The sequence below is a fragment of the Bombina bombina genome, chromosome 3 (genome assembly GCF_027579735.1).
Source record: "Bombina bombina isolate aBomBom1 chromosome 3, aBomBom1.pri, whole genome shotgun sequence".
In the NCBI taxonomy this organism is placed as follows: domain Eukaryota; kingdom Metazoa; phylum Chordata; class Amphibia; order Anura; family Bombinatoridae; genus Bombina; species Bombina bombina.
Window position 1 is genome coordinate 477693668 of NC_069501.1, and position 25434 is coordinate 477719101.

The 25434-nt window shown below is 38.7% G+C and overlaps 1 protein-coding gene across 1 annotated transcript in view; it reads right to left on the reverse strand.

Annotated features, from left to right (window-relative positions):
- LOC128652401 (tubby-related protein 1-like) overlaps window positions 1–25434 on the reverse strand; it is a 114309-nt gene that overhangs the window by 42610 nt on the left and 46265 nt on the right. The window contains exons 9-10 of the mRNA XM_053705340.1: window positions 17125–17223; window positions 16630–16801 (exon numbers count right to left, since the gene is read on the reverse strand). Of these exons, the coding sequence (XP_053561315.1) occupies window positions 16630–16801; window positions 17125–17223 (271 nt within the window). The remainder of the gene's footprint in view (window positions 1–16629; window positions 16802–17124; window positions 17224–25434) is intronic.

The following is a 25434-nucleotide window of genomic DNA, read 5'->3' on the forward strand; positions in this document are numbered from 1 at the left end:
GGTGTGCCATAGGGAGCCAGGAATAACAGGGTCTGTGACAGAGCAGAGTCTGAGTGTGTTGTGTGTGGAGCTAGAGCAGTCCCCAGAAACCAAGACATTTGCCCTGACTTGGGGAGCTGTGGGAGAGAAGGCTGACTCGCCAACCAGTGACAGTCCCACATAATCTGGGAAGATTGGGAGGTCTACTTTTATGAGAAACTATTAGTTTAACTCTGATACCTTTTTTGTTGACTCTCATTTCAGTGTTTGTAACAATCTAGGTGCCTTGACAAATACTATTTCTGCTCTGTAATACAATGACAATAAAGCATTTAACAACATACTTTTTGCAGCAACTGCACTGTGAATGTACTTAAAAGGTACAGCAAAGTCAAAATTAAACTGTGTTTAGATAAAATGTATAATTTTAGAAAGAAAAAAAACTTTACAATTTAATTGTATTATTATCAAATTTGACTTATTCTCTTGGTACATTTACGTTAAAGAGTAAACCTGGGTAGGCTAATTGGGGCTCAGGTTTATGCACATGTACATGTCTTTAGCGCTCTATGTCGAAAGTGTTTACATCAATGTATAACATTGCTACAAACATTGTTGCAATCACTGCTGCCATATAGTCAAAAACGTGCACCTTCCTTTTTTTCATTATGACTTTACTTTCCCTTTAAAAATGTTCTTTCTGTTGACGACCAAAAATGACTGAGACCAAGATTGATTTATTTTCTGAATGTGGCAAAACCATCTGACATGAAGGAAGATGTTTCATCTGGTATACCCATTTCTAAACAGTCTCTGATATGTCTATGTATACTCATATAAGTTAAGTTGTTAAATATGCTTTGCATATTCAAGATACAGTTTCTTCCTTTATATGCTACGGTTTTTGATCACAGACTTGATTATCATATTTCCCATGATCTATTAGAAGAGTTTCAAAGTGAATGGAAAAAATAGGGAATCAGTTGCTTATTCTTGATACATTTGAATGTTTTATCCTTTTCCCCCTGGAAGTTGAAATATGTTTGAAACACCCTCTAAAAGTTGATGTAGCTTTGTCTGGTTTAGTGAGCTAATTTTTTATTTTGTTTTCATAAAATGATGCAGATGCCTTAGGAATCCTAAGTTCACTTGTCACTCTTCTGCTGGACAGACCCACTCACTTGCCTGATGGTAGCTGCTCTAAGTCATGTGGTCCCATACTTCCCTCAGTCCCACCAGTCACACAATGCACTGCTCACCCTTCAAAAACCAGTTGGTCAAGATTTGCACACAGCAGCATTTTTATAAGAAAACTGTTTTCAGTCAAGAGTTCCTGGAGTAGGACCAGTTGAGGAGCTGTCATAAACATAGCTTAATCCACAATACAACACAGTCTACTACGGGTGTATGCTGTATTTTCTAGGTTCCCTGTTCCCATCTCCTCTCAAAAACACTCAAAACCTGACTGAACTGCTACAGACATTAGGGCAAGTAGGAATTTTATTTGGTATTATAAGATTAGAGGGACATGAAAACAAAATTTATGCTTACCTGATAAATTAATTTTTTTCATGGTGGTGAGAGTCCACAAACCTTTACTCCTGGGATACAAATCCTGGCCTCCAGGAGGAGGCAAAGATTCCAAAGAGTACTTAAATCCTCTCACCTCTCTGGTATGTTAGTCTTAAATATAGCCAAGCAAGGAGAAATAGAAAGGTAGGAAAGGACAAAGCAGGGAAAATGAGGTACAAACTAGAACTGCTGGCAGAAAAAAAAATCTTACATACATTTAGTGAATTGAGGCAGGTCTCATGGACTCACCACAATGAAAGAAATTAATTTATCAGGTAAGCATAAATTTTGTTTTTCTTTCATATAGTGGTCAGAGTCAACAAACCATTACTCCTGGGAACTAATACCCAAGTTGTAGAGTAAAGAAGTAATTTGGGGGAGACAAAAAATTTTTTTGAAAAGGAAGGCACCTAATTTCCAGATACTACTGCCTGGAGGACTTTCCTACCAACAGCAGCATCAGAAGAAGAAAACATCAAAGTGGTAGAAACTAGATAAGGTAAACAAAATTAGAGGATTGTCCAAAATCCTTTGACTTTGTACGTATAATTTTAATGCTCTCACTAAACCTAAAGTATTTAGGAGCCTACCTGTAAAATCTCACAAGTGTTGTTATTACAGGCCAGAATTAAGGGGTCAACTACAGTATCAAAAAACCTCTTTGTTTAAAAATTAAGCATTCAATCTTCAGGTCTTCAAATTAAGAGACTCAAGATCTTGACGATAAAAGGGGCCTTGAGACAGTAAGTCATGTCTAGAGGACAAATGGACATCTTTACCAGATCCACGAACCAAGTTCTGCATGTATAAGCTGGAGCAATCAGAAATACTGATGAGAACTCTTGTTTGATCTGAGTTATGACTATTGGCAGCAGAAAAGAAGGAAAAAATATGTAAACAAGAATAAATCACCAAGGAGCTGCTAGAGAATCTACAAACTCAACCTGTGGATCCCTAGAACTTGCAAGGGAAGTTTGTTGTCCAAATAAGAAGCCATCAGGTCTAACTCTGGTAAATCTTATTGCTCTACCATCTGATTGAAAAATTCCATGTGTAGAGACCATTCCATAGGATGAAGGGATTGGAGCTTGAGATAATCTGCTTCCCAGTTGATCACAGCTGGGAAATGAAAAGCAGAAAATGTTAAAATTGTTACAATTTGGGAAACCTCCATCTCAAGCAAACTGTGAGTTTCCGCTTAATGAATGATAAAAGCCACTGCTTTGATATTGTCTGATTGAAAACACAGATAAGTCTCTTCTTTCAGAAGAGGCCAGCTCTGAAGGGCCCTGAAGATAGCATAGAGTTTCAAGATATTTATTGGTAGCCTCGCCTCCTGAGGAGACCAAACTCTTTTTGTACTCTCCTGGACCCCATACTGCACCCCAACCCAAGAGACTTGCGTCTGAAAGGACAATTGTCCAGGTCAGGCGGATTAAGAATGTCCCCAGAGAAATGGGTTGGTGATTTATCCACCAGGACAGAGATTGTATAACTTTGAAATCCAAGAGGATTCTTGGAGAAGCTTAGAATTGTTCTAGCAACATTTGTGTAGAAAAAGAAGTCTCATATGAAACAGTGCAAATGGAATAGCATATTATACTATAATCATCAGACCTTAAAATTCCAAGTACAGAACAAATTTAAGATTGCAAACTGACAGAAGTCTTGGACATATTGTCTGTAAGTTTGATCTCCTTTGATCTGTTAACGAAAATCTCATTGTTATAAAGTTTATAACGACTCCTAGAAAAGATACTCTGGTTTGAGGAGAAAAGAAGTCTTTGTAATATCAATTCTCCAAAAATGATTGTGAAGAAACAAACAAAAGACTGTTGGTATCATATACTTCTAAAGAAAAGATAGAGCCTGTACCCTCCAAGATATTGTTCATGTAAGGAACTAACAAAATACCCTGAGCTCTTATTACAAACAAGACAGATCTCATAATCTTTGTAAAGATTCAGGGAGTAGTAGCCAGATCAAATGGAAAGGCAACAAACCGGAAATTTATGTCCAAATATGCAAATTGTTGATGTTTTTTGTGGATAGGAATATGAAGGTAAGCAACCTATCGTGAACATACAATTCCTGCTTGTTGAACAAGAGGTAGAATAGTATGAATTAATTCTAGAAATTAGGAACTCTGAGAAATTTATTAATAGTGTTCAAATCCAGAATAGGCCTAAAAGATTCACTCGTTTTGAGAAAAATAAACAAGATGGATGAAACATTGACCTTGTTCCAATACAGGAACTGAAATTATCACTGCTGTAAAATCCAGGTCCAGAACTAATTGAAAGAAGGCTCTTGCCATGCAGGAACCTTTAGAACAGGCCCTGAATTGAAGCCTATTTTGTATCCTTGGGAAACTGTTTAAAACCCATGGATGTTGAGTAATCTGAAAAAGGGTGTAAACTACCCCCCTTCCCATATCTGCATTGGGGGGGTCACACCTTAAAACAGAACTGGTAGAAGAACAAGGCTCTTTAACCATATGGCCTTGTTTTCACTGCATTGAACTTCCAGAAGGATATAAAAGATTCCTGCATCTGTGAAAAAAAGAACAGTTTTAGGTTCCTAGATTAACAAAAGGAATGAAAGACTATTTGCTCTGAGATTTTTTCCTTAGACTTTTTTCCTTTAGGGAAAAAAGTTCTTTTTGATCCAGTTACAATATAATTATGAAGTCTAGACTAGGCTTAAATAAAATCTTTCCTTCAAAAGGGAGAGATAAAGGTCTATATTTTGGAATCAAGTCAGCTGACCATGATTCAAGTCACAAGCTTGTCTGATCAGAACAGCTAACGTAATTTTCTTAGCATTAAAATAATTATGCCAAATACTCTATCCGCTGTTTTTTTTTTTTTTTAAATTTGTGCATATTTGTTTCCTGGTTTCTGACAGTTTGACGTAGAGAGCAGTCCCACCCACTCTCTACGTTGTCATCCGTGCACGCTCCCGTGAATGTCTACACTAGTGCATGCGCAAACCACTGGTCTCTGCTATGATACATAGTAATCAATGAATCAAGAGATTCATTGATTACTATTTGAGCAGAGAGGGGAGTAGTGTCTTGAAATCAATGCTATCAGAAGATTATACCAAGCAATCTTTTTTTTTTTTTAAATATGTGAATATTTCCTTATGAATCCAACTGAGCATGCGTGTATACATGAATGTACATATAGACACGGAATAGCTGGACAGAAAGCTGCATGCACATATGAACCTGGTGGCGTTGATGCTAAGGAGCTAGACGCCAAAGGGGGCACTCAGCAATAAGTTGATGCAGGATTCGTCATCGCTCAGCAAAATTAGGTATTAGATGCGGGTGGAGGAACGGCGCAATGTTTACGATAACTAAATAGTAAATATTTTGCAAACGAACTTTCAAGAAGGCATTAGGTGATTTCAGAAGTTTGAAACAATGTTTAAATATTCATCCACAGAATAATATGTTATTTGATCAGATAAATTAACACCAAAGAATAAAGGTTGTTGTAATACAAACAAGCTAATAGCTTGATTAAATAATAAACCACATACTGTAAATTATTCTAAATTATCTATAGAATATATCTATATTTTTTACAGTATGTTTAATAATGTTTATTAATAATTTTAAATATTTTATATTTAATATTTCAGTTACATGCATTGAAGTTAGCAATTCTTCATGTGCGCTAACCCTACCGCATTAGTCCTAAATTGTGAACCCCGATGTGCGTTACACATATTTTACATTCCTATGTTGTTCACATAGAAAATAATGTACTTTATATATATATATATATATATATATATATATATATATATATATATATATATATATATATATATATATATACAGAGTCCAAAATGGACAGCACAATCTCACCCACAAGTAGTAATGCCACGGTGCACTGCTGAAAGAAAAAAAAAACTTGTTATGGTGTATATATATATATATAAACGATCCAGAGATACCGGCACTCACTGGGCTTTTCTTAAAAAATATTTCATTTAAAATACAGACATAACATTTCGGCACATTGCTGTGCCTTTGTCAAATGTCAAGAGAACAAGTGCAACAAACCACCTAAAACTAATGTTTTAGGTGGTTTGTTGCACTTGTTCTCTTGACATTTGACAAAGGCACAGCAATGTGCCGAAATGTTATGTCTGTATTTTAATTGAATTAATAAATGAAATATTTTTTAAGAAAAGCCCAGTGAGTGCCTGTATCTCTGGATCGTTTATATATATATACTTTAAACATAATAAGAAAGAACAGTTACCATAACAAGTTGTTAAAGAAGGACCAAGGCTGCACTCATGATATACTGCGCTTTATTAGAAAAAAGAAACAGATAGGGAGCAAGAGTTGAAGTCAGTCCCACACCAAACGGAATAAAACACAAACACACAAAAAGAAAAAAACACAATCATTAAAAGTCCAGCACAATACTATAAAGCTGCCTATATACCTAATCAATAAAAAAACAAACTGCATGTAAATATAATGTCAATAGCTCAAAAGATCATAGACCGTCCGGCTAAAGCTAAAGACAACATTGTAAGAATTGGGCATGCGCACAAAGGGAGATGTGGTTCCAAGGCCGGTGAGGTAGCTAAGGCCTATGAGGTATCTCAGTTGGTAAATGCCCTGACTACAACAAAAAAAACCTGTTTAAAAGATCCAAGGTCACAGGTTCAAATCCCGGCAGGGCTGACTCAGCCCTTCATCCTTCCGAGGTCGATAAAATGAGTACCATTAAATTGGGTAATAATAACAACTATTACTATTCAGCTGCCAATTTGGTGAATTCCGTGAACGAGTGCTGAAAAAGCGCTTTGAGTCCCACTGGGAGAAAGGTGCTATATAAATACTAGTTATTATTATTATTATTATTATTATGTGACCGAGTCCGTGAAAGGTCATTAGTTGAACTGAACCGGGCACTCTAGTGTCCTACGACATGCTCCGGTATACGATCAGGCTACTAGATTACAAGAGTTCATGTAACAGTCTTGTATCTCAGTGTATAAGCAAGATGGCTCCAAAGTAAAGCACAGTTCATACGATGATTTGTTGAAACTGGTATATAATTGAATTTGCATCAATACAGAGGCAATATCGGGGGGAAGACTAGTGCAAGCCGTACCTGACCTCAGATGACATTGTCTGCTATATGGATAGAAACATCAAATACCTCTTCCTTCATGCGATGTTCCTATGTCGGTAGGTCGGTGTCTTCACTTGCAAATTGAAATCCCCGCCTCCTAAATGCAACGTAGCAGCTCACAGCTGTGTTGGACTATGTCATTAGGTTCTAAAACATGACGCATTTCGCCCCTCCCACAGAGGGTTGGATCAGGGGCCTCATCAGATGTGAAGATCATAGGTGTTGTCGCTATTTGTAGTTTCTATTTGCTAATAAAGAACGCCCCTTCATACTTTGTCATCAGGGCTTACGTAGCAGCTAATGATTCTTTCATACTGTCTTGCACTTAATAAGTCTGTATTAAAGGCTCTTCGAAAGAAACCAGGATAGATGCTACAAAGGATATTGTTTAGCAACTGCAAGTTTACTAAATGACCCCTATTTAAGAAAGTCTGGCGGACCTGATCCGACAGTGCGGATCAGGTCCACCAGACCTTGCTGAATACAGCGAGCAATATGCTCTCCGTATTCAGCATTGCACTAGCAGCTCACAAGAGCTGCTGGTGCAACACCACCTCCTGCAGACTCCCGGCCAATGGGCCGCCAGCAGGGGGGTGTCAATCAACCCGATCGTACTCGATCGGGTTGATTTCCGGCGATGTCTGTCCGCCTGCTCAGAGCAGGCGGACAGGTTATGGAGCAGCGGTCTTTGTGACCGCTGCTTCATAACTGCTGTTTCTGGCGAGCCTGCAGGCTCGCCAGAAACACGGGGCATCAAGCTCCATTCGGAGCTTGATAAATAGGCCCCAATGCGGTTAAAAACAGGAGTTGAACAATATGTTACAGATGCATTGTTCAGCATAATTCATAATACAAATATTGTGTCATGATAAACACATATATATTTATGGTTTTTATTCACACTATTAACGGGAGCCAATCCTGAATGTAGATTTCCAAGATTATGCACATATATTGTATTAGTCATATAAGCAAAAATGAATCCTTAACAGATATTTTATCATAAAAAGCAAGAATACTCAATCTTTTCGTTGAGAACCACAGGACTTAGTGTATTTAATCTGTACATCCATCTAGACTCATGCTGTAAAATTATTCTATCTAGGTTGCCACCCCTTCTACTAGATTTGATTTGTTCTATGCCCATGATTTTTAATTTTGTAAAATCTGAGTTATGGCAAGATTTAAACTGCCTTGCTACAGGGTTGTCTTTGTCCTCATTCTTAATGTCATCCCTGTGTTCTCTTATCCTACTTTTCAACTCTCTTGTCATTTTTCCGACATAGAATTTCGGACAGGGACAGTTCAACAGGTAAATGACATTTTTTGAGGTACAAGTAATCCTGTTTTAACATAATTGCGGCTTTGTTCTAGTAGGTGTATAAAAGGTGGATGACTTTTTAATATACGTACAATATACGCAGTGTCCACAAGGGACACTGCCACCTTGATTGTGTGCAGCTGTTAACCAGTTAGTCCCTTGTTCTCTTTTAAACTCACTATGCACTAATATATCTTTAATGCTAAGAGCCTTTTTAGCTGTTAAGAGAGGGTACTCAGATATACATCCATTTAGAGTCACATCATTTGAAAAAATATGCCAACGGGTATTTAAAATCCCCCGCAATTTTTTCCAATGTGAGATATACCTTGTAATCAAACTGGCATAATTATTGTCATTTGATCCATTTCTTTTGTTAGAAAAAGTCTAACACCTGCAAAAACAGCAGCGTAAATCTCAGTAACGCAGCCCCATTGATTCCTATGGGGAAACACATTTTATGTTTACACTTAACACCCTAACATGAACCCTGAGTCTAAACACCCCTAATCTTACACTTATTAACCCCTAATCTGCCGCCCCTGACATCGCCGCCACCTACATTATTCTTACTAACCCCTAATCTGCCGCTCCGGACATCGCCGCCACCTACATTATACTTATTAACCCCTAATCTGCTGCCCCCAACATCGCCAACACCTACATTATATTTATTAACCCCTAATATCCCGCCCTCAATGTCGCCGCAACCTACCTACACTTATTAACCCCTAATCTGCCGTCCCCAATGTCGCCGCCACTATATTAAATGTATTAATCCCTAAATCTAAGTCTAACCGTAACCCTAACACCCCCTAACTTAAATATAATTTAAATAAATCTAAATAAAATTACTATCATTAACTAAATTATTCCTATTTAAAACTAAATACTTACCTATAAAATAAACCCTGAGCTAGCTACAATATAAATAATAGTTACATTGTAGCTATCTTAGGGTTTATTTTTATTTTACAGGAAAGTTTGTATTTATTTTAACTAGGTAGAATAGTTATTAAATAGTTATTATTTATTTAATAACTACCTAGCTAAAATAAATACAAATTTACCTGTAAAATAAAACCTAACCTTAGTTACAATAACACCTAACACTACACTACAATTAAATCAATTAACTAAATTAAATACAATTAAATAAATTCAATTAAATTAGCTAAAGCACAAAACCCCCCCACTAAATTACAGAAAATAAAAAACAAATTACAGATCTTTAAACTAATTACACCTAATCTAATAGCCCTATCAAAATAAAAATGCCCCCCAAAATAAAAAAAACCCTAGCCTAAAATAAACTGTCAATAGCCCTTAAAAGGGCCTTTTGTGGGGCATTGCCCCAAAGAAATCAGCTCTTTTACTTGTAAAAAAAATACAAACAACCCCCCTAACAGTAAAACCCACCACCCACACAACTAACCCCCCAAATAAAACCCTAACTAAAAAACCTAAGCTCCCCATTGCCCTGAAAAAGGCATTTGGATGGGCATTGCCCTTAAAAGGGCATTTATCTCTATTGCAGGCCCAAAGCCTTAACCTAAAAAATAAACCCACCCAATACACCCTTAAAAAAATCCTAACACTAACCCCCCGAAGATTCACTTACCGGGAGAAGTCTTCATCCAAGCGGCAAGATGTCCTCAAGGAAGCCGGCAGAAGTGGTCCTCCAGACGGGCAGAAGTCTTCATCCAGACGGCATCTTCTATCTTCATCCTTCCGAAGCGGAGCGGCTCCATCTTCAAGACATCTGGCGCGGAGAATCCTCTTCAAACAACGTCTTCTTCGGAAAGAATATTACTTTAAGTGATATCATCCAAGATGGCGTCCCTTAGATTCCGATTGGCTGATAGAATTCTATCAGGCAATTGGAATTAAGATAGAAAAAATCCTATTGGCTGATGCAATCAGCCAATAGGATTGAATTTCAATCCTATTGGCTGATTCAATCAGCCAATAGGATTGAGCTTGCATTCTATTGGCTGATTGGAAGAGCCATCCAAATGCCCTTTTCAGGGCAATGGGGAGCTTAGGTTTTTTTAGTTAGGGTTTTATTTGGGGGGTTGGTTGTGTGAGTAGTGGGTTTTACTGTTGGTGGGGTTGTTTGCATTTTTTTTACAGGTAAAAGAGCTGATTTCTTTGGGACAATGCCCCGCAAAAGGCCCTTTTAAGGGCTATTGATAGTTTAGTTTAGGCTAGGGTTTTTTTTTATTTTGGGGGGGCTTTTTTTTTAAATTTTGATAGGGCTATTAGATTAGGTGTAATTAGTTTAAAGATCTGTAATTTGTTTTTTATTTTCTGTAATTTAGTGTTTTTTTTGTGATTTAGCTAATTTAATTTATTTAATTGTATTTAATTTAGTTAATTGATTTATTTGTAGTGTAGTGTTAGGTGTTATTGTAACTTAGGTTAGGTTTTATTTTACAGGTCAATTTGTATTTATTTTAGCTAGGTAGTTATTAAATAGTTAATAACTATTTAGTAACCATTCTACCTAGTTAAAATAAATACAAACTTGCCTGTAAAATAAAAATAAACCCTAAGCTAAATACAATGTTACTATTAGTTATATTGTAGCTAGCTTAGGGTTTATTTTATAGGTAAGTATTTAGTTTTAAATAGGAATAATTTAGTTAATGATAATAATTTTATTTAGATTTATTTAAATTATATTTAAGTTGTGGGGTGTTAGGGTTATACTTAGATTTAGGGGTTAATACATTTAATGGCAGGGATGGCAGATTAGGGGTTAATAAATGTAGGTAGGTGTCGGCGATATTGGGGGCAGCAGATTTGGGGTTAATAAATATAATGTAGGTTGCAGCGATGTCCGGAGCGGCAGATTGGGGTTAATAAATTTAATGTAGGTGGCGGCGATGTTAGGGGTGGCAGATTAGGGGTTAATAATATTTAACTAGTGTTTGCGAGGCGGGAGTGCAGCGGTTTAGGGGTTAATATGTTTATTCTAGTGGCGGCGATGTCCGGAGCGGCAGATTAGGGGTTAAAAATTTTATAATAGTGTTTGCGATGCGGGAGGGCCTCGGTTTAGGGGTTAACAGGGAGTTTATGGGTGTTAGTGTACTTTTTAGCACTTTAGTTATGAGTTTTATGCTACGGCGTTGTAGTGTAAAACTCATAACTACTGACTTTAGAATGTGTTAGGAATCTTGGAGGTAGATGGTGTACCGCTCACTTTTTGGCCTCCCAGGACAGACTCGTAATACCGGCGCTATTTACGAAGTTTACGTAAGTCGGTTTGCGGTAAGGCCAAAAAAGTGTGCAATGCCCCTAAACCTGCAAGACTCGTAATAGCAGCGGTAGTGAAAAAGCAGCGTTAGGACCTGTTAACGCTGCTTTTTCAGCTTAACGCAAAGCTAGCCGTTAATAAATGCTAGTTAGAATAATGCATTCAAAACAAAGATTAGTCTGAGAATAACATGTAGATGTATTTTTTTTTAACGTTGCATTAGCTCTTTAAATATTGACAACATAAGTGTAATGTTTTAGTGTCTATAAAACAATGGGAACTTCCATGTTGTAACTTAGGTTACCTTCTCTGCTGTGGCCAATTAGGAACAGTTATAAATAGGTCACTAGAGTGTGCAGCCAATGGCTGTGTGGAATATAACAGTGTTCTGCACTTCCATTTCTAACAGGAACTGAAAAGCTCACAATTTCAGAATGGGATTACAGGAAAAGGGGGGAAAAAAATATTGAAAGTATACTGCAGAGGCTTTTTTATAAATACGATTTACCATTTTATATTTCCATCTCAAAGTGTTTAATGTCCCTTTAAATACATATGTACACACACCTATACATATACATTGTGTGGTCACTTTATTAGGTACTGCCCTGCTGTCAGTTAAGTGTACAAACCACAGTGAGAATAGGAAAAAGCAATGATCTAATTAACTTTGAACATGGCATGATAGTAGGTGCAAGACGTGCTGGACGTATCTGAAACAGCAGTACGTCTGAACTTTTCACATACCACAGTTTCAAGAGTGTATCGAGAATGGTGCAATGAACAAAAAACATCCAGTCAGCGGCAGTCTTGTGGATGAAAAACCGCTAGTTGATGAGAAAGGTCAGAGGCAGATGGCTAGACTTGTGCAAACAGACAGGCCACAATTTCGAGAATCACATCAGAATTCAACCTTGGTGTGGAGAAAAACATATCACAACACACCACTAGGTGCACCTTGTCGTGGATGGGCTACAACACCCAGTGCAACGTTGGGTGCCGTTGTTATCAGAGAAGAACAAGAGAGCACATCTTCTGTGAGCACAACAACACCAGCACTGGACCATCGAAGACTGGAAAAAGGTAGCTTGGTCTGGCGAGTCGAAATTCCTAGTGCATGATGTGGATGGCAGGATCTGAGTTTGGCGAAAACAGCATGAATCCATGGACCCGGCTTGTCTGATGAAAACTGTGCAAGGTGGTGGGGGCAGTATTATGGTGGGGGGAATGTTTTCCTGGCACATGTTGGGTCCTTTAAAACCCATTGATTCACATCTAAATGCCACAGCATATGTAAACATCATTGCTGACCAAGTGCATCTGTTCATGTTAGTTTATCCTCAGGCAGATGGTTACTTCCAGAAGGATAATGAGCCGGTGCACAAAGCCAGAATCACTATGGGATGGTTCCTGGAACATGACAATGACTTTTGTTTGCTGCAGTGACCTGCTCAGTCCCCGGATCTCAATCCTATTGAACATCTTTGGGATGAGCTGGAAATGGCTATTTGCTCCAGGCCTACACCTTTGTCAAATCTCCAGGAGTTGCATGACACTCATAATACCTCCACAACTCGCTGAAGGGCTTCCATAGGTGTGGACCCGCTAAGAATAAGAGTAGGTTTCAGTATTACACTAACCATGTGATACACAGATATAAGCCACCCATATACAGTAATCTCCACATTGTGCTCTTGTACTATATATATAAATATTTTGACCAATACTCAAAGATATAAATTTATTTTTCTTGGACACTTATATCCACATAAATGCCATGGCCCAATAATTTGCCTTAATGTTCAAGCTCTTCATCTAATAACCTTGAGTGGAGCCATCTTTAAATATATGATTATTCAGACTTTGTTGTAGAGATGCTTTTAAAATCCCACAGTGTCAGCCTATTTCCATGTTAATGATATCTTCTTTTTTGGATGGTCCCATGATCTATCTGTTGTCTTGATTGATTTAGCTAGAGACTCCTTGCAACTCTTGGGTGCCATCTTGGGACAGTCCTTTAGGCCTTGAAGCTCTAATGTTGTCTCTCTTTAAACCTCTATGTAAAGTATTGCTATGAATCACATCCTTAAAACTTCCTTTATTCAAGCACTTCAGTATGGAAAGTAGCTGAATTAAAATATTATCTTGTTCCCCTCCATAAATTGGGCTAGATTACAAGTGGAGTGCAAGCAATAATGCAGAGAGTGGATGGCAAATTTGATTAACTAGAGAATCTTAACGCAACACACATTTTTTTAGCTCACCCTGTAATTTTAATGGATAGTGCAGGGAGTGTTATGAGCGCTCATATTATTAGTGGTGAATTAAGTGATGCGCGGAAGCATTTGGTGCTTTTTGGAGACAATGTAAAGTGTTAATGCTTGCAAATATACATAACAACAAAATAAACTACATATTAAATGTAAAATATAGGTTTATTATTGGAAAAAAGTTTTAACAGTGATTTATGATATATGAGAAGATGCTGGACTGAGAAGGGCTCAAAGATGTATATGTATTTGAGTGTAGATGAGGTTGAGAGAAGAAAAGTTCAACCTCTACAGATTCTATTTGATTTATAGTACAGAAGGTTCAATTGAGCTTAAATTAATTCCATTAAAAAGGTGACCCATTTAACACCAGCAATCTACCGCTGATTTCTGTTTCCAGTCAGAAATGTATCTAAGCCATTTTTAAATGTATCTAAGGTATTGGCATTCACTACCTCCTTAGACAATGTGTTCCACAATTTGATTGCTCTTACTCACCTAGATTACAAGTTTTGTGCTATAGAGGGTGTGAAACGAACGAAACAAAAGTTGCGTTATTAAAGTTGCGTTATTTCACCCTCCATAGCGCTGCCATTGCGAATTTGTAAAAAAAAAAACTTACCTGTGAAACAAAAGTAAAACCTAAGCTGCCTTACACTAAAACCTAACATTACAAAAAAAAACAACAAACATTACAAAAATAAAAAAACTACCATTACAAAAAATAAAAAACACTAAAATTACAAAAAATAAAAAAAACTAAGATTACAAAAAATAGCAAACAAAATTATCCAAAACAATAAAAATGATTCTTATTATAATACGCTGCTAAAAAAAAAAAAACACCCCAAAATAAAAAACCCTAATCTATAATAAACTACCAAGGGCCCTTAAAAGGACCTTTTGTAGGCCCTTTAAAGAGCCCTTTGTAGGGCATTGCCCTAAAGAAATCAGCTCTTTTTCTAAAAAAGAAAAACAAACACCCCCTAACAGTATTACAAACCCCCACCCCCCAAGCTCACAAAATAAAAATAAAGTTAAACCTATTCTACCCATTGCCCTGAAAAGGGCATTTGTATGGGCATTGTCCTTAAAGGGGCATTCAGCTCTTTTTCTGCCCATTAAAAATAAAAAAATGGCTATTCTAAAAAAAAAACACCCCAAAAAGGGCATTTGTAGGGCATTGCCCCAAAGAAATCAGCTCTTTTGCTACAAAATAAAAACAAACACCCCCTAACATTACAAACCCCCACCCCCCTAAACCCACAAAAAAAAAATCTAACTTAAAAAACCTAATCTACCCATTGCCCTGAAAAGGGTATTTGTATGGGCATTGCCCTTAAGAGGGCATTCAGCTCTTTTTTTTGCCCTTAAAATGGAATTCAGCTCTTTTTCTTGCCCTTAAAAGGGCATTCAGCTCTTTTTTGTGCCCTTAAAAGGGCATTCAGCTCTTTTAAGACAAGCCCAAACCCTAATATAAAAAAACCCCACCCAATTTTTTTTTTTTTTTTAAAAAACCTTACACTTACCTCTCTTTAGGTACTCACAGTTGCTCAAGTCCGGCTTGAAGCATCTTCATCCCAGCGGCTCCATCTTCATCCAGGGGGCTCCATCTTCATCCGGGACCGGCATCTTCTTCATCCCTGCGGAGGCGGAGTGGTCGATGCACAGAGGCGAAGGTCAAGACGAAGGTCCAAGGTAGGAGGTCCATCAATCCGTCGTGGAGGTCCTTTTCATGCGATCATCCGCCGCACACTGAGGATTCAAATGCAAGGTACCCCTTTTATACTGGGGTACCATTGCATTTCTATTGGCTGAAAAATTTAAATTAGCCAATAGGGATTAGAGCTGCTAAAATCCTATTGGCTGTTTAAATCAGCCAATGGGATTCAAGCAGCTCATTCCTATTGGCTGGACCTCCGCCTCCGCGCATCGACCGCTCCGTCTCCGCAGGGATGAAGAAGATGCCGGTCCCACTATGGATGGAGATGGAGCCGCCTGGATGAAGATGGAGCCGCTGGGATGAAGATCGCTCAAGCCGGACTTTAGCAACTGTGAGTCCCTAAAGAGGGGTTAGGGTTTTTTTAAGGGTTTTTTTTTCCAATTAGGGTTTAGGCTTGTCTTAAAAGAGCTGAATGCCCTTTTAAGGGCAATGCCCATACAAATGCCCTTTTCAGGGCACTGGGTAGCTTAGTTTATTTTTATTTTGGGGGGTTGGTTGGGTGGTGGGTTTTACTGTTGGGGGGTCTTTGTATTTTTTTTACAAGGTAAAGAGCTAATTTCTTTACGGCAATGCCCTACAAAAGGCCCTTTTAAGGGCTATTGGTAGTTTATTGTAGGCTAGGTTTTTTTTTATTTTGAGGGGGGGTTATTTTGATAGGGCTATTAGATTAGGTGCTGTTGTTTTTATTTTGGATAATGTTGTTTGTTATTTTTTGCAATTTAGTATTTATTTAATTTTTTTGTAATTTAGTATTTTTATTTTTTTGTAACTGTAGATTATTTTTTTTTAGTAGTGTTAGTTTTTTTTATTGAGTAATTTAATATATTTAATTGATAGTTATTTTAAAAATATTAAAATATACCTATATATTTATGTAAAGTAATCATATTATCTCCCGAGCCTCTTTTTCCTAAAGAAAACGCAATGCTGATTAAATTATTATCTGGTTTTATTTAAAATTGCACTGTAACCAAGTAAATGAGGTTGAAAAAAGTACATCAAGTTCAACCATCACAAATCCGCTTTTGATCTCTTTGCAGGGAAAATAGTGATAATGAATGAGAGCATGTCATTTTTTTCATTTTAATGGCCGTTAAAAGTGTGGCCTGTTCTCACCAACAATACCCTTAGAATAAAAAATATATGTTTCAATCTAAAGTGGTGACCACATGAGAGATATAAACTTAGAGCAATTACTATTTAAAATAAGTAAGCAAATTAAGTTGTGAATATTATCAGGGTTGTTTGATTTGATATAATTATTTTTTGACATTATCGTGTGTTATCATATTATTATGTTCTACTAATTTATGCCCTCTCCCATTCCCAAGTCTTACGGTCATCTGAGTGTACAATCTGGAAGTTCTTGACAGATGGATGAGTAACACGGCCATGGAAATTTAGAACGTAGGATTGTGTCTCATCATTCCACACAGGGCTTTTGTTGTGTAGCTCAATCATATTCTCCATATTCTTATTCTGCCATCTCTGAAGGATCCCGTCATTGTCCTGTCAGTAAAGAGAGATTATACAAGAGTGGTGAAAACAAGAGAGCATATGTTAGAGGAATACAATTATTAGAAAAAGTGATAAAATTGTGTTGCATTGCACCCTGAGTTTTAATTTGTTATTGCCAGGATTTTCTCAACAAAATCCCCCAATAAAAAAATTGACGTGTTTGCACAGTTTTCATGGTGTTAAGGAGGGACTATTTGATTCAGGAGTTGTTTTTCTCTTTTTTTTAATCTCTAGAAGGTTTTTCTTGCTAAATTAGCTTGGGAAAACACTATTGATAGGTAATTTTAATGAAGTGTGGAACTAATCGTGCTTACATTTCGTGGACGAATAGGAACCCTCTCACAGTCTTCATCCATTCCGGGAATCAAAACGGTCATTTTCCGAGGACCTTTAAATCCCAGCACATTTGTTTCCTGCAATAAAATGCTTAACAGTGAGTTTGGATAAAGAAATTGAAAAGGAGCCTATAGACAGATATTTTTGAACTTCCTTATCTTACTAGCTTTGCAGTTATAAGAGTATGGATCTTCTTTAATCATGAAGAGTTGATCATCATCTTGACACATTTAATTCAAACCTGTTACTGGTTTGAGGTTTTAGCCAACGATACAGTATATTAATCTCACAATTAGATTGTAATAAATAACACAATAAGCAACAAAAAAAAGTTTTCAAATTAACGTTTGTATATTTTTGTTGCAAGACCTTGGCCTTTCTATGACAAGTGTGCCATATTCAAATAGGCATGAATATTATACAAATGTACTCAATGATATAACAGATGAAACTGTTAGACTTTTTCAGAGTATTCCATTCCTCTATATAAAGGCAAATAAATCATTACATCTTTAATAATTACTTTTACCACACCCCATTTGGGGCTCTAGTGTTAGTTTTGTTTTTAATTTTTTGGGGGGTTTTGTTTTTTTAGATTAGGGTTTATTGGGCAATTTGCAAAAGGACAGGGCAGTGAAAAAGAGCTGAATGCCCTTTTAAGGGCAATGCCCATACAAATGCCCTTTTAAGGGCAATGCCCATACAAATGCCCCTTTAGGGGCAATAAGTAGTTTAGGTTTATTAGTGTTAGTTTTTTTTATTTTAGGAGGTTTGGTTGGTGGGTGGTTTTACTGTTAGGGGGGATTTTGTTTATTTGTAATGTAAAAGAGCTGATTTCTTTAGGGCAATGCCCTACAAAAAGCCCTTTTAAGGGCTATTGGTAGTTTATTCTTAGATTAGGGGGTGTTTTTATTTTGGGGGCTTTTTATTTTTATAGGGATTAGGTTTAATTTTTTTAATGTTAGCCTTTTTTATTTTCTGTAATGTTAGATTAATGTAATGTAATTTTTTTTATTTTAATTGTAATGTAGTATTTTTTTAATGTAATTAAGGTGTTAATTTAGGGGATGTTAGGTTAGGGGATTTAGTCATTAAATTATTTTTTTGCGTTGTGGGGGTTGGCGGTTTAGGAGTTAATAGGTAAAACAGAATTTATGCTTACCTGATAAATTACTTTCTCTTACGGAGTATCCAGTCCACGGTTTCATCCTTACTTGTGGGATATTCTCAATCCCTACAGGAAGTGGCAAAGAGAGCACACAGCAAAGCTGTCCATATAGCTCCCCTCAGGCTCCACCCCCCCAGTCATTCGACCGATGGTTAGGAGAAAAAGGAGAACCATAGGGTGCAGTGGTGACTGTAGTTATTTGTAAAAATTAAATTTGAACCTGACCGAATTATCAGGGCGGGCCGTGGACTGGATACACCGTAAGAGAAAGTCATTTATCAGGTAAGCATAAATTCTGTTTTCTCTTACTTGGTGTATCCAGTCCACGGTTTCATCCTTACTTGTGGGATACCAATACCAAAGCTTTAGGACACAGATGAAGGGAGGGAGCAAGTCAGGTAACCTAAACGGAAGGCACCACTGCTTGCAAAACCTTTCTCCCAAAAATAGCCTCAGAAGAAGCAAAAGTATAGAATTTGTAAAATTTGGCAAAAGTATGCAGTGAAGACCAAGTTGCTGCCTTACAAATCTGTTCAACAGAAGCCTCATTCTTGAAAGCCCATATGGAAGCCACAGCTCTGGTGGAATGAGCTGTAATTCGTTCAGGAGGCTGCTGTCCAGCAGTCTCATAAGCCAATCGGATGATGCTTTTCAGCCAGAAGGAAAGAGAGGTAGCAGTCGCTTTCTGACCTCTCCTCTTACCAGAATAGACAACAAACAAGGATGATGTTTGTCTGAAATCTTTAGTTGCTTTTAAATAGAATTTTAAAGCACGAACCACGTCAAGATTATGTAAAAGTCGTTCCTTCTTAGAAACTGGATTAGGACACAGAGAAGGAACAATGATTTCCTGGTTAATATTCTTATTAGAAACCACCTTTGGAAGGAAACCAGGTTTGGTACGCAAAACAACCTTATCTGCATGGAACACCAGATAGGGTGAATTACACTGCAAAGCAGACAATTCAGAAACTCTTCGAGCAGAAGAAATGGCTACTAAAAACAAAACTTTCCAAGATAATAACTTAATATCTATGGAATGCAAAGGTTCAAACGGAACCCCTTGAAGAACTCAAAGAACTAAATTTAGACTCCATGGAGGAGCCACAGGCTTGTAAACAGGCTTGATTCTAACTAGGGCCTGTGCAAACACCTGAAACTCTGGTACAGCTGCCAGACGCTTATGTAACAGAATAGACAGAGCAGATATCTGTCCCTTTAAGGAACTAGCTGACAGACCTTTCTCCAATCCTTCTTGGAGAAAAGACAATATCCTTGGAATCCTAACCTTACTCCACGAGTAACCCTTGGATTCACACCAACAAAGATATTTCCGCCATATCTTATGGTAAATTTTCCTGGTGACAGGCTTTCTGGCCTGTATCAGAGTATCTATAACTGATTCAGAGAAACCACGCTTAGCTAGGATTAAGCGTTCAATCTCCAAGCAGTCAGTTGCAGAGAAACTAGATTTGGATGCTTGAAAGGACCTTGAATTAGAAGATCCTGCCTTGATGGCAGTTTCCATGGTGGGACCGATGACATGTCCACTAGGTCTGCATACCAAGTCCTGCGTGGCCACGCAGGTGCTATCAAAATTACTGAAGCCTTCCCCTGTTTGATTCTGGCTACTAGCCGAGGGAGAAGAGGAAACAGTGGAAAGACATAAGCTAGACTGAATGACCAAGGCGCTATTAATGCATCTATCAATGCCGCCTTGGGATCCCTGGATCTGGATCCGTAAAGGGGAAGTTTGGTGTTCTGACGGGACACCATCAGATCCAATTCTGGAATGCCCCATAGCTGGGTCAGCTGAGCAAAAACCTCCGGGGGAGTGGGAACTCCACCCAGAGGTTTTTGCTCAGCTGACCCAGCTATGGGGCATTCCAGAATTGGATCTGATGGCGTCCCGTCAGAACACCAAACTTCCCCTTTACGGATCCAGATCCAGGGATCCCAAGGCGCTATTAATGCATCTATCAATGCCGCCTTGGGATCCCTGGATCTGGATCCGTAAAGGGGAAGTTTGGTGTTCTGACGGGACGCCATCAGATCCAATTCTGGAATGCCCCATAGCTGGGTCAGCTGATCAAAAACCTCTTGGTGGAGTTCCCACTCCCCCGGATGGAAAGTCTGACGACTTAGAAAATCCACCTCCCAGTTGTCTACCCCTGGGATGTGAATTGCAGATAGATGGCAGGAGTGATCCTCCGCCCATTTGATGATCTTGGATACTTCCTTCATCGCTAGGGAACTCTTTGTTCCTCCCTGATGATTGATCTAACACCACATACTCTTTACCCTCCCGTGGAGATGCTACTTGTTAGAGCGGCAAAGAGAATGACTGGGGGGCGGAGCCTAAGGGGAGCTATATGGACAGCTTTGCTGTGTGCTCTCTTTGCCACTTCCTGTAGGGATTGAGAATATCCCACAAGTAAGGATGAAACCATGGACTGGATACACCAAGTAAGAGAAATAAGGTTTAATGCGTTGTGGGGGGTTGGCGGATTAGGGGTTAATAGATGTAGTTGGTAGTTTGCAATGTGGCTGGCGGATTTAGGGGTTAAACATTTTATTGGGTATTTTTAATATTTTTTTCTTAATACTTTATGCGGGCGGTTATTTTTTATTTTTTTATTACTGATTGCAGACGGTTAGTTTTTTTTTAAATACTTATTGCGGGCGTTTAGTTGTTTTTTTTTTTTTTACACTTATTGCGGCGGTTATTTATAAAAAATTTTTGTAATGCTCCATTTGCCTTCGCTCCATCCTGGTGGGTTCCGAAAATGGCAGGGTGGTGAAAGAGGTGGATTCTTTAACCACTCTGCCATTTTCGGAATTCACCTGGATTCTTTTGTCTGCCTCACGCCAACATTCCTTTAAAGATGTGTGCACAACTGCCGATGGCGACGGACGCGTTACAAACGCGATTTTAGTATAGATTCCCTTGTTTTGCATAACCAACACGGTTATATTAATACACTTTTTACCTCTGTGATTACCTTGTATATAAGCACAAGTTATGGACACCTATGGACTCTCCTCATAACGAAAGAAAGAAATGTATTGGTATAAATTCAGTTTTCTCCAACATTGGTGTGTCCGGTCCACGGCGTCATCCTTACTTGTGGGAATATCTCTTCCCCAACAGGAAATGGCAAAGAGTCCCAGCAAAGCTGGCCATATAGTCCCTCCTAGGCTCCGCCCACCCCAGTCATTCTCTTTGCCGTTGCACAGGCAACATCTCCACGGAGATGGTTAAGAGTTTTTTTGGTGTTTAAATGTAGTTTTTTATTCTTCTATCAAGTGTTTGTTATTTTAAAATAGTGCTGGTATGTACTATTTACTCTGAAACAGAAAAGGATGAAGATTTCTGTTTGTGAGAGGAAGATGATTTTAGCAGACAGTAACTAAAATCGATTGCTGTTTCCACATAGGACTGTTGAGATGAAGTAACTTCAGTTGGGGGAAACAGTTAGCAGACTTTTCTGCTTAAGGAATGACTAGCCATATTTCTAACAAGACCATGTAATGCTGGAAGGCTGTCATTTCCCCTCATGGGGACCGGTAAGCCATTTTCTTAGTCAAACAAACAGAATAAAGGGCTTAATATGGGCTATAAAACTGGTAGACACTTTTATGGGCTAAATCGATTGCTTTATTTGGGCATTTTATTCATGTTTATGCTGATAATTCACATTTATAAACTTGGGGAACGTTTATTAACGGCAGGCACTATGTTAGACACCTTTTCCAGTCAGGTGGCCTTCCCAGTTGTAGGCTGAGCCTCATTTTCGCACCATTACTGCGCAGTTGTTTTTTGAGAGCAGGACATGCAGATGCATGTGTGAGGATCTGAAAGTAGCTGGAAAAGTTTCTAGAAGGCGTCACTTGGTATCGTATTCCCCTCTGGGCTTGGTTGGGTCTCAGCAAAGGCTATAGCTGGGACTGTATAGGGGTTAAATTTGTAAACGGCTCCGGTTCCGTTATTTTAAGGGTTAAAGCTCTGAAATTTGGTGTGCAATACTCTTAATGCTTTAAGACACTGTGGTGAAATTTTGGTAATTTTTGAACAATTCCTTCATACTTTTTCACATATTCAGTAATAAAGTGTTTTCTGTTTAAAATTTAAAGAGACAGTAACGGTTTTGTTTTAAAACTTTTTTTGTGCTTTATTGACAAGTTTAAGCCTGTTTAACATGTCTGTGCCTTCAGATAAGCTATGTTCTATATGTATGAAAGCCAATGTGTCTCCCCATTTAAATTTAAATTTGTGTGATAATTGTGCCATAGCGTCCAAACAAAGTAAGGACAGTACTGCCACATATAATGAAATTGCCCAAGATGATTCCTCAGATGAGGGGAGTAAACATGATACTACATCATCCCCTACTGTGTCTACACCAGTTTTGCCCACGCAGGAGGCCCCTAGTACATCTAGCACGCCAATGCTTATTACCATGCAACAATTGACGGCTGTAATGGATAACTCCATAGCAAATATTTTATCCAAAATGCCTACATATCAGAGAAAGCGCGATTGCTCTGTTTTAAACACTGAAGAGCAGGAGGGCGCTGATGATAATTGTTCTGTCATACCCTCACACCAATCTGAAGTGGCCATGAGGGAGGTTTTGTCAGATGGGGAAATTTCAGATTCAGGAAAAATTTCTCAACAAGCTGAACCTGATGTTGTGACATTTAAATTTAAATTAGAACATCTCCGCGCACTGCTTAAGGAGGTGTTATCTACTCTGGATGATTGTGACAACTTGGTCATTCCAGAGAAATTATGCAAGATGGACAAGTTCCTAGAGGTTCCGGTGCACCCCGACGCTTTTCCTATACCCAAGCGGGTGGCGGACATAGTGAATAAGGAGTGGGAAAAGCCCGGCATACCTTTTGTTCCCCCCCCTATATTTAAGAAATTATTTCCTATGGTCGACCCCAGAAAGGACTTATGGCAGACAGTCCCTAAGGTCGAGGGGGCAGTTTCTACTCTAAACAAACGCACTACTATTCCTATCGAGGATAGTTGTGCTTTCAAAGATCCTATGGATAAAAAATTGGAGGGTTTGCTTAAGAAGATTTTTGTACAGCAAGGTTACCTTCTACAACCCATTTCGTGCATTGTCCCTGTCACTACAGCAGTGTGGCTCTGGTCCGAGGAACTAGAAAGGTCGCTCAGTAGAGAGACTCCATATGAGGAGGTTATGGACAGAGTTCACGCACTTAAGTTGGCTAACTCTTTTATTTTAGATGCCGCTTTGCAATTAGCTAGATTAACGGCGAAAAATTCAGGGTTTGCAATCGTGGCGCGCAGAGCGCTTTGGCTAAAGTCTTGGTCAGCGGATGTGTCATCCAAGACAAAATTGCTTAACATCCCTTTCAAAGGTAAAACTCTATTTGGACCAGAATTGAAAGAGATTATCTCAGACATCACTGGGGGAAAGGGCCACGCCCTTCCACAAGATAGGCCTTTCAAGGCCAAGAATAAGTCTACTTTTCGTTCCTTTCGCAATTTCAGGAACGGACCGGCCTCTAATTCTGCATCCTCTAAGCAAGAGGGTAATGCCTCACAACCCAAACCAGCCTGGAAACCGATGCAAGGCTGGAACAAGGGTAAGCAGGCCAAGAAGCCTGCTGCTGCTAACAAAACAGCATGAAGGAGTAGCCCCCGATCCGGGACCGGATCTAGTAGGGGGCAGACTCTCTCTCTTTGCTCAGGCTTGGGCAAGAGATGTTCAGGATCCCTGGGCGCTAGAAATAGTTTCTCAGGGTTATCTTCTGGAATTCAGGGAACTACCCCCAAGGGGAAGGTTCCACATGTCTCACTTATCCTTAAACCAAATAAAGAGACAGGCGTTCTTACATTGTGTAGAAGACCTGTTAAAGATGGGAGTGATACACCCAGTTCCAATAAAGGAACAAGGAATGGGATTTTATTCCAATCTGTTCGTAGTTCCCAAAAAAGAGGGAACTTTCAGACCAATTTTGGATTTGAAGATCCTAAACAAATTTCTCAGGGTACCATCGTTCAAGATGGAAACCATTCGAACGATTCTACCCACTATCCAGGAAGGTCAATTTATGACTACCGTGGATCTAAAGGATGCGTACCTACATATTCCTATCCACAAAGAACATCATCAGTTCCTAAGGTTCGCCTTTCTGGACAAACATTACCAGTTTGTGGCCCTCCCATTCGGGTTAGCCACTGCTCCAAGGATTTTCACAAAGGTACTAGGGTCCCTTCTAGCGGTTCTAAGACCAAGGGGCATTGCAGTAGTACCTTACTTGGACGACATTCTAATACAAGCGTCGTCCCTGTCAAAAGCAAAGGCTCATACAGACATCGTTCTGGCCTTTCTCAGATCACACGGATGGAAGGTGAACATAGAAAAAAGTTCTCTGTCTCCGTCAATAAGAGTTCCCTTCTTGGGAACAATAATAGATTCCTTAGAAATGAGGATTTTTCTGACAGAGGTCAGAAAGTCAAAACTTCTAAGCACTTGTCAAGTTCTTCATTCTGTTCCACGTCCTTCCATAGCGCAGTGCATGGAAGTAGTAGGGTTGATGGTTGCAGCAATGGACATAGTTCCTTTTGCACGAATTCATCTAAGACCATTACAACTGTGCATGCTCAAACAGTGGAATGGGGATTATACAGACTTGTCTCCAATGATTCAAGTAGATCAGAAGACCAGTGATCTTGATAGCTCCTGCTTGGCCCCGCAGGACTTGGTATGCAGACCTGGTGAATATGTCATCGGTTCCACCATGGAAGCTACCTTTGAGACAGGACCTTCTTGTTCAGGGTCCATTCGAACATCCAAATCTGGTCTCCCTCCAGCTGACGGCTTATAGATTGAACGCTTGATTCTATCGAAGCGTGGGTTTTCAGATTCTGTGATAGATACTCTGGTTCAGCCAGAAAACCGGTAACTAGAAAGATTTGCCATAAAATATGGAAAAGATATATCTGTTGGTGTGAATCCAAAGGATTCCCATGGAATAAGATAAAAATTCCTAATATTCTCTCCTTTCTACAAGAAGGTTTGGAGAAAGGATTATCTGCAAGTTCTCTAAAGGGACAGATCTCTGCTTTATCTGTCTTACT